Source organism: Vespula vulgaris, chromosome 7 (genome assembly GCF_905475345.1).
Source record: "Vespula vulgaris chromosome 7, iyVesVulg1.1, whole genome shotgun sequence".
Lineage (NCBI taxonomy): Eukaryota > Metazoa > Arthropoda > Insecta > Hymenoptera > Vespidae > Vespula > Vespula vulgaris.
The window spans coordinates 662,278-672,500 of NC_066592.1; the positions used below are offsets into that span (position 1 = coordinate 662,278).

General features: G+C 44.0%; 2 protein-coding genes across 10 annotated transcripts in view; both read left to right on the forward strand.

Annotated features, from left to right (window-relative positions):
• Positions 1-73: 73 nt before the first annotated feature.
• Positions 74-1,810, forward strand: LOC127065062 (cytochrome b-c1 complex subunit Rieske, mitochondrial). 2 transcript variants are annotated; one of them, XM_050996921.1, is made up of 4 exons: positions 74-258; positions 624-776; positions 843-1,020; positions 1,153-1,810. In XM_050996921.1, exons 1-4 carry the CDS (start codon positions 165-167, stop codon positions 1,436-1,438), a joined length of 711 nt encoding a protein of 236 aa, XP_050852878.1. In that variant the 5' UTR covers positions 74-164; the 3' UTR covers positions 1,439-1,810. The 2 variants fall into 2 exon arrangements, with proteins under 2 accessions (XP_050852878.1, XP_050852877.1); XM_050996920.1 differs by having other exon boundaries at positions 75-372.
• Positions 1,811-1,928: 118 nt separating this feature from the next.
• The window catches only part of LOC127065056 (zinc finger protein chinmo), a 44,676-nt gene continuing 36,381 nt past the window's right edge, over positions 1,929-10,223 (forward strand). For 2 of the 8 annotated variants that reach the window (XR_007781940.1, XM_050996903.1), the window contains exon 1: positions 7,317-8,644. Coding sequence is in view for 2 of the 8 variants with exons in the window: in XM_050996903.1 (XP_050852860.1) it covers positions 8,569-8,644 (76 nt within the window). In the remaining 6 variants the exon portion in view is untranslated. Of the gene's footprint in view, positions 2,437-2,456; positions 4,511-7,316; positions 8,911-8,933; positions 10,091-10,223 lie in introns of those variants that run through there. The other 6 variants (XM_050996904.1, XM_050996910.1, XM_050996901.1 and 3 more) reach the window with 6 other exon arrangements.

Consider the following 10,223-nt stretch of genomic DNA (forward strand, 5'->3'; position numbering starts at 1 on the left):
TGTAGAAAGTGTTCGGAGAAGAAATGTGATTTTATGTAACGTCTACTTTTAGATCATACCTCTCGCAGATCGCAGTGCCATCTGTTCGAAATAACGTCTTGGTAGTCTGCTCGTTTATTGCGACTTAGCTGTCCGTTCATTTTTGCGTAAGTCTTCGCGTAAAAATGAATGTGATCGCGAGATCTGCGAATATTTCGCCGTATTTGAAGGCGACGGTGACGGTTGTTTCAAATGGAGGAAGAACGGTCGCAGCGACTGGTAAGGTTCAAAGACCACCGATTGTCGTTCCTGCTCCCGTCACACCTATACTCAGTGATACTATGCAGCAGAATATTATTTCTGGAGTTGTAAGAGTTAACTCAAGTATCTCAGGTTGGTCCTGATGCATTCCCTATTTGCATAAATCGCGATTCTTCGGTCCCTTTGATAACGTCGAACTTTTTCATTCGATTATATAATCGTCATTGTAGCGTACTCGTACGTGGATTTAAACTCGTGTACGTAGATCTCTTTCGACGGATTACGAAAAAAAAGACAACAAGGGAGAAAGTTATGTCATTACCCAGTTAGCACGTAACTCGTCTCACGCTTATAAACTTTTCAAAAGTACGTTTCTTTCGCAGCATCCACGCAAATACAACAGTCTCGCATGGCTCACTCCGACATCCAAGTTCCAGACTTTGTGAACTACCGCAGAGACGAAGTTAAAGATCCGTACGCGAAAAGTCGCGAAAGCGCTGCGTCTAGGAAATCGTTCTCTTACGTTTTGGCAGCAGGTATGGTCGGTCTATCCACTGGGAAAGATAGAACAGTTGTCGCTTTATCAAAAATTTTATTTTCAGGTACTGGTTTAGCCGCAGCTTATTCCACCAAAACAATAGTCTACGATCTTGTAGCGACTTTGAGCGCAGGTGCCGACGTATTGGCACTGTCGAAGATAGAAGTAAATCTAGACGACGTGCCGGAAGGAAAGAACGTAGCGTTCAAATGGCGCGGCAAGCCTGTATTTGTCAGACACAGGTATGTTCTCGCAGAAACGTTTTTACATAGGCGTGCACATTTCAAATGTATTCTTCGTACGCGTTGATGATATTGCCTTTCCAAGTATATCGTGTAAAATAAGTATAGAATTTGAAATTTCCCATCTCTTAGAACGCCAGCCGAAATCAACAAAGAAGCCGCGGTCGACGTAGCCTCTCTCCGTGATCCACAACACGATAGCGATAGGACGCAGAAACCGGAATGGTTGATTCTAATCGGCGTATGCACGCATTTGGGTTGTATACCCGTTGCGAATGCCGGAGATTTCGGTGGTTATTATTGTCCGTGTCATGGTTCGCATTACGACGCCAGCGGTAGAATCAGAAAAGGTCCAGCTCCGTTGAATCTCCAGGTTCCGCAGTATAGTTTCCAAGGGAACATACTGATCGTCGGTTAATGATGGTTCGGCGTGTGTAGTAATAAATTGAACATATTTCATAATAGAATATTCGACGTATTAAATCCTTTTCCTGACAATAGGATAACGATTAATCGAATACGCGTCGAGACGATTTCGTATATTACGAAACGTCGGTGTTTCGCTGTTCGCGGGTATTCGACGTGACTTACGATGTAAAAGTTGTACAGACTCTGTAATAAAAAGAGAGACATGTACACGTCGCACTCTCACAAGTATTAATCGTTGATTTAATATTATTTATGAAATTTGTATGGATCTGAAAGGATCGGCGAGTGGATTGCGATCGGATGAATGAGCATTGATTGTAAGATTTAATGATTAAAGGGAAGATTAAACGTTTAAAAAGTACCACGAACAGTTTGATTTCATTAAGAAACAGAGGAATCGTCGCTTGCACGATCGGGTACGACGATCGAGCGATACCCGAAATGGCGATCCGAAAAGCCCGCGTCGTGAGTTTGTACGGTGATGTAACGATTCCCGCTTTCGATAGGTAGCGCTGCGAACGTTCTTAAGGAGAAACATGCTCGTCCTTTCGGCGTATGTGACAAGGGGCGTCCACGAGGCTCCCGATCCATCGTTTTTCAGTTTCCCTCGCTGCTGGCAGCGTACGGACGGTGATAAGGATTGAATTTGTCGCTCCGTCAAAATTCGTTCTCAACGAGTCGCGCGAGCTCGAAGAAAATTTCGAACGAAACGTCGTCGGCTCGAGCTTGCCGCTTTTTCTAACGTTTCGAGGGAAAGAGAGAGAGAGAGAGAGAGAGAGCGAAAGGGGAAAAGAGGAAGAGATAGAAGGAAGAAGGGAGATGCGGAATTACGATGCATCGTTCCCACGTTTCTTCTCGTCAACGGGTCGTGGTACGTCGTGAAAGGGTTAAGAAGTGAGCTCGAGCGTCGAGTGGAAGAAGGAAGGAAGCAAAGGGTCACGGGATCGAGGTGGGAGGACGGATGAGAGAAGGTGCCACCGACTTTTCGTAAGTCTCTTACTCCTTTCTTTCTCTCTCTCTCTCTCCCTCCCTCTCTCCCCCCTTCTCTCTTCACCTTCTCACTATTGTTTTATATTCTTTCTATTTTATAGTTCGAACTTTAAACGCGCTTCCGCTCGTTATCCTTTGATATTCGCCGCCTCTGTCGTTTGACAGTTGTTCCTCGAACTTCGTTCGTCACCGATTATGTACCTCCTCCGACCTAAATCCGCGCCTCCGAGAATTCGAAAGCGCGACGAGCCCGCGTTTCTTCCTAGAGAGAATCTACGCTCTGTGTGCGATGTGTGTGCATATATATATATATTTATTTATATATATATATATACATACACACGCGCGCGCGCTATACGCATCTTATGTACGTACGCACGTACGTATGCGTTTCTCGCGTTTGTTTTTTACGTGACGGATGTGGTAGGAGAGCGCGTGTCAACGATATACTGTTCTTAGGTGTCGCGAACGAAAACGTGCAATTATGCGTTTATATATCGTACGATGACGTCGAGCAAACGTTTCGCATTTTTTCTTTTTTCATTCTTTCTTTTTTATAACTATAAAAACATTTTATTTTCCAGAAATATATTATTATCGCGTTTTATTTAATCAAGGAGAAAATAAAAAATAAAATGAACGCGCACTTGACTCGATCGACATCCCCGATAATCGTTTTGATTCGCGTAGTAGCCAATAAGCGAGTTCGAATTATTTCCTCGCGTTAAATGTCACGCTTCGTACTTGGATTCTTCTTTTTTTTTTTCCGGATATGTACAAACGAATTTCCGCTAGTTCCGTTGTTCCAAAAATTACGAACGCATATATACGCGTGAAAGTGTGAAAAGAAAGTACGCAGAGAATAAAAAGTGAAAATGCCGGATATGGGAATCGTTAATTGTGCATCCATTTCAAGAATTCTCGACGAGCGTCTTCCTTCCGTATTCTTTTGTTGGCAACGTTTTTATTCGGTCGTCTTTGATAGTCGCCTTTTTCTTAACCTCTATAATGCACCTTGGAAAAAAGAATTCTTCCTTTCTTCTTGATCTTTCGCGTGATCGATCAAAAACTTTGTCCGTATTTTTAGAAAAAAGAAAAAGAGAGAGAGAGAGAGAGAGAGAGAAAGGAAAGAAAAGAGAAAAAAAACCTAAGCAACGAGAAAAACATCGATCGAGGTCAAAGATAACCGATCGCAATCGTCGAATATTCGAAACGCTTGAAAATTACAAATTGAACGCGAACGTACATACATTTTATATGTATTAACCAGATAATATTTCAGCTTTATGAGCGTTTACACGTTTCTTTCTTATCTTACGAATAAGAAATAACGCTACGGAGAAAGAAAGAAGAGAGAGAGAGAGAGAGAGAGAGAGAGAGAGAGAGAGAGAGAGAGAGAGAGAGAGAGAACGAAAAGTATTTATGCGTTCCGTTGTAAAAAGAACCCGTATTCGTGGAATTTGTAGAAAAACTCGAAATTCTAGGAATTTCGTAGCTCGTATTGAAATAAATATCATTAATAGGGATTACGTGAAATTTCATGGGAATTATTTCTCTCTTTCTCTCTCTCTCTCTCTCTCCCTCTCTTTTTTTTGCCTAGCAATGACAAAGCTAGTGTTTATCGTTTCGCGAACGTTGAAGCTTCGAAATTATACTTACTTATCTAAGGATTCGACCGTTCTAGCTTCTAACGATGACATTCCGACAAACGCGTTGTATTGTGTATATACATACAACGTTTGTGTATATACCAAATGTGCGTATATGTATATACATATATCCTTGTGCACGCTCCTCGAATGACTTTTAGAGAGATATATACCAAGAGCCTTTGCATCTTTCTACTCGGCAGTAGAGGTTACGGTACCTCTTTGTACGCATCTTTCACTCTTTCGCGAGTGAAACGCGAATCGATTCTTATAATTAAGAAGAGAATAAAGAAATTCTTATTCGTTCGAACTCGTTCGTACGAACCGAGTTACTCGGCTTTATCCTTATTTTCGTTAAGGAAGAAAAAAAGAAGAGGAAGATCGAAAAGAAATTACAAGTGTCATTGCATCGAGGACTTTTGGTAAGATAACAAGGACGTTTCTTTCCAATAAGAGTTTTTATTTTCTTTTGCTTTCGTTCTCATCTCTTTTTTTCCCTCTTTGTTTTTCTTTTCTCTTAAACGATTTAACGCTCGATTAGCCGTTTAATGATATCTAACATCGACTTTGATAGATATTTTTTTCCCCGTATATTCTCGATAACTGAATATCTTGCGGTTGGCAAATAGATTTTGAAGCCGTAAATTGTATCAACGTTTGAAAATAATCGATCGGAGATATTATCCTTCGTCGTTTGTTGTTTCTCTGTGTAACGCAATAACAGGATGCAAGCGCGAAAGGAGATCGCGAGTTATTCAAAAGGAGGATAATATTTTTTTGTGCGAACGCTCGCACGTGTAAACGTTTCTCTCCTCTCTCTCTCTCTCTCTCTTTCTCGTGCTTCTAATTCTTTATGCAGCCGAGAAAAGAGAGCGAGGAAGTTCACAGTTGGAGGAATGCACGGAAGGGATGTTGCAGAATCCAGTTCGACTTCTTCCCTCCTCCTTCTTCTTCTTCTTCTTCTTCTTCTTCTTCTTCTACTTTGAGCCTGTCGGATTTCGCTTTTGTGTTATGCATATGACCGAGAATAGAATACATAGAAGTAAGAGTAAAAGAGAGAAAGGGGGAGAGAGAGAGAGAGATAGTACACTCGAGTTTTCGGACACAAGTACGAGTACGCGCGCGCAAAGTGCGTTTGTGCGTGTGGCGGGAAAAGCGAGTGGGACACACGCACGGAGACCTTCACGGGCGAAGAGAGAATCAATAGACGTGCGCGTTGCATCTTTGCGCTAGCCCTCTCTCCATCTCTTTCTCTCTTTCCTTCTCCCTTTTTGGCTATATACCGGCACGCGCAGCAGCGCACACCCTTCCGCTCCTGGTTCGCAGTAAAGCTCGACCTTCTGCTACCTCGCGAGAGTTCACTTTCTCCTTCTTTCCTTTATTATTTTTTTTCTTCCCCCCCCTCTCTCTCTCTCTCTCTCTGTTGCTTTCTCTCTTTCTCCACGTTCGTGTTTTTCGCCAATTCGTTCTAATCTAATCGATTCGTTACGGACGTCATCGGAAACGTAATAATAATCTTTCTCTTTCGCACAAATCATTCGGTTTTCATTATTATCGTGCGATCGAAATTTTCGAACGGTTCGGGTCGCTCCTAATTACACCAAATTTTTACGTACTTTGAACAACGTCATTAACGCGCTCGTCACGTGACATTCATTTCGCAATATCGGCTCCGATCGCAGTGCTGGCGAAGCGAACTTACCCGAAGATCGTATCGGCCGTACACGGCGCATAAATCAAGATACATAAGCGGATAAAGGGCTAATTCCCACGTAGCCGGCACAAAATGGAGTAATTTCGTCTACTCCATGCCGATGTACGCGTGCACGCGCGCGCGTTCGCGTGTGCGCGCGCGTACACGTACACACACACACAGGCACACGGTGTATACGTATGTATCCGTTTCCACGAACCGCGTATCTCCACCCTCACCCCCCATGACATCGATCGTTCGCAAAGATACAACACCGCGTCGAGAGCATACCGACTCCGTTCTCTTTCGTTTGTCCATTGAATTATTTAAATCGAGGATCGTCCGTGTCTACGATCGACCACCCTCGCGCTTTCCTTTCCCTCGATTCGATCCAACCTCGAAAAATATTACCTCGTCATTCTCGTTAATAACAATTAAATCGATAACTTAATTTCAATGTATTTTCTCAAAAGCAAAAGCTCTTCGCTGTTATCCTTAATTATCTCATCCATTCTTTTTTCTTTTCTTTTCATTCTTTTTTTTTCTCTTCTTAATCATCTATCAAGATAAAAGTCGAATTCCGACCAAGACATCGAATACGCAGATATCTCTCTTCCATTGAGAATTAAAGACGAGAATTAAGTAACGCGTGCGTAAAGCTGCTCGAGCGTAGAGGGATATCGACTTTAAAGATCGCCGATATCGAGGCAAGCCTGGTGGCTGCTTTACGGAGGGTGGCGACGTGGGGTTGCGAACGTGTACGCACGGAAAGTCACGTCAAGGTTTGGAGGTCGATAGGACGTTCGAAATCGAAGTCGAGAGAGAGAGAGAGAGGAGGGTGGGTGGGTGGGAGGGAGGAAGGGATAGAGGAACGAGAACGAGTTAGAGACTGGCGAAAGTGACGTAACGTAGTAGTAGTAGTAGTAGTAGTAGTAGTTGTAGTATAACAGTCATTCGAAAACTTGGCTGGTTTCGGACGATCTAATCTATAGTAAGATAAAAGGAAAATGAGGGAGATAGTAGACGATCAAACAGCGTCGAGGAAAGTGAAAGAGAGAGAAGGATATATAGAGATAGAAGTACAGGTGAAAGTGAAGCGAAGGTGCTCGAGTTAGAAGCAACGTTTGAGGGAGGGTGAAAGGAGGTTAATGATTAGTTCTTCCGAGGTCGGGGGCTGTTGCCGGGTGCAGGTTGCTCTGCCTCCTTTCTCCCTCCCCTTTTTCACTTTCTCTCTTTCTCATTCTACCTCCTCGTACTCGACGCACTTCCCCTCTGACGCTCTTCAACCCCCTTCGTCCTTCCTCGCTGATTCTGCCAACCTCCAAAAATTCAGGCCCTACCACCACCGGCGCAACTACTCGCTGTTACGTGGTATGAGGGCTTGCAAGGTTGTTCTCCCCTCCAGTCGTACTTTGCTCAGGACCGTCGCAAGCTTCACACGTGCCATTTTACCGCTAATACGTTTCATATTTTTCTTTAACTTGTTGCATTTGTATTTTTTCTTTCTTTCTTTCTTTTCTTTTCTGTTTTTTTTTTACCGCCATAAAAAATTGTTGCCTCTTTCGTTAATTTACCATCAAGTGCATTCTTATCCGCTTGTCCATTACAAAGTATCGATCTCTCCTTCTTCGAATAGTAAAAAGGAAGTCGTCCTATATCTCTTTAAAAGGTTACTCTGGTCGTGCTCACGCTAGGCAATATTTTTCGCGCCTATCGGCGGTGTCGTTGATACTCCGAAGCGAGACGCTTCGGTGTCACCTGCCTCATTTGACTAACAAATGTCAAAGGAAACACCGGCCTTCGTTTCTAATGGTTATAGAAAGTCGTCTCCTCGCTAGGACGCGCACAAAAGGCTCGCGATGCACGTCTGGTTAAAAAAACATATTGTCGAGTCGACCTTCGTAAAAATCATCGATCCATTTAAAAAATCCTTTCAATTCTCATTCCATCGAATACTAGTCGATCGAAATTTAAGCCAAATTGAAATAAAAATAATGCGATGGAGCGGAGCTGCCTGTATAAAATATCGATCGAGACCGAGAATAAGAATCTCTTTTTTTCGAGTGCGATGGAGGAGGACAAGGACAAGTAGGGAAATAAAAAGGACAGATAAGAAGGTGGAGGGAAAAATCGGGATGACGATGGTGCGCCGCCCCTTGCAACGTCAGCCCTGGCTGAAGACCATCCCACGTAGAGAATCGGTCGGAGGACTTTCTAGCGAAAGTGATGGCCGTGGTGGTTGTGCGTGGAAAGGAAAGGAACGCGAAGGGATGGCATGGCATGGCAAGGAAAGGAACGGAAAGGAAAGCCAAGGCAAGGCAAGGCAAGGCAACGCTAGGCAGAGCAGGGCAGGGTAAAGCAAGGAAAGCAGTAGCAGCGGAGCAGTGGGCTGAGGAAGAGGAGAGAGAATGCGTGGCGGGGGTGGCTAGGTCTGGGTTCTGGACGGTGGAATCGTAGGTGGAGGTGGCGGGAGAAGGTTGGTTGGTCGTTCGGAGGACGTCGTTGACGACGACGACAACGACGACGACGACGACGACAACGACGTTGGAGGAGGCGGTGGGTATAACCTTGCAACCCTCTTGCGTACGTCGAGGAAGGGGAAATGACAGGAATCCCGGGAGAAAGAGGGAGAGGGGGAGAATGAGAGGTAGAAAGAGGTGGTAAAGAGAGAGAGAGAGAGAGCAGTGGTGGTGGCGGAGGTGGTAGTAGTGGTGGTGGATTGAAGGCAGTAGTCAGGGGTGCAACCGTACAGGGCGGTAGTGACGGGCGTGACGTAGTCGGTGGAGGATGTACGCCCCTGTCGGCGAGGGTACCAGCAACCAACGATCAGCCCTGGTCAATCCATGGTGGTTTCATCCGCCAGGTAGAACGCAACACCAACAACGTTTTCACCTGTTTTTACGCGAACGCCATTTTTGATTAGCCAAAAAAGAAAAACAAAATCATCATTTCGCGAGAACTCTCGATCGTCGATCGACATTACGATTACGTATTATTTTCTCGATATGTTGGTGGTCGTTGATTACTCGGTGGATCTCACCACCGGATGGTATTAACGAATATTTAACGAAGAGGATCTACGATCGAGTGTATGAGGGAGAAGGAGGGATAAGGACGTGCGCGAGCGCTGTGAGTAGTTTGATCTTTGAATAGGAGATTTACCATATCCGATCGTTTTTATATTTGAAATTCGTCCCGATCGAACTCGGGTCCGAGCCGTTAAGTACTCTTACGGTTCTTGGGTTATTACACGCTTCCTTCGACACGAACCTTCTGCATTACATGCACGTGCTATGCTCACGTACGCACACACAGATACGTGCACCGCGCATAACGGTATCTGACGGAAGTTTGGCTTATTTCATGGCTTGATAAACAGCGTTCGTCTTCTTTTCGTTTCTCTTTCTTCTTACAGCCGAAAAAACTCTCCCGAACCGCGTTCCATCGTACGCTCCTTTATTCCATGGAAAACGTTAACGATCTCGATGTGGAAAATTTATTACAACGCGTTCGTTTTGTTCCCAAGCAAAAAGACGTTCTTGTAAGAGTTTGTTCGAAGAGAAGGAAGAGGAAAAAGATGCCCGAATTCCTCCTCTCTTTTAGAATCGTTGGAATGCGACGTAATTTCGTATCCTCCCTTTCGACGTTGCATAGACGTTGTTATAAATTACTTGGGACGACAAGAAGAAATAACGTAACTCGTGAACCTACAAAAATATGACGATTTTGTCGTAACAAAGATCGCGTTATTCGTAAAGTCCTAACGCGATTTGAATTCGGCTTGAGTAGTTTAAATACTCAATTACGTCTGATCAAACAAATACATTTCTTCATCGATCTCTCGCGAAGATCGATCTACGTATCGATCGATTAATTTTGCAAACTCTCATACTCTATCATAGATATCATAGTTATCCCATCATATTTTATCATCCAAATACATAGATATTATACAATGCGAGATTCCCTAAGCGTCTTTCTAATAGAGAAACCGAAAGGTTTGACGTACAGTAGTAGGGGCCAGGCTGTACGTTACCGATTTGGCCTAAAAGACTTTTCAAACGTAGGGCCGACGTATAGAACAAGAGAGAAGGAGAACGAAAGAGTAAGAGGAAGAGCGAGAGCGACAGAGAGAGAGAGAGAGAGAGAGAGAGAGAGAGAGAGAGAGAGAGAGAGAGAGAGAGAGAGAGAGAGATAGGAAAGCGTAAAAGGAAAGAAAGAGTGGGAGAGATGAGCCCGGAGAGAAAGAACACGGCTAGCTTCTCGTAGGACAGCAGTCCGATTCAGATCAGCCTACGTGCTAGAGGCGGTGTGTTTCTTTACGTCGTTTCAACAGAGAAAAGAGACATTTTTAAAGGCTTCGATAGATATTCGCGTTTCCCGCCTTCTTTCTTTCCGTTCTTTCTGTCTCTCTCTCTCTCTCTTTCCTTCTCTCTCTCTCT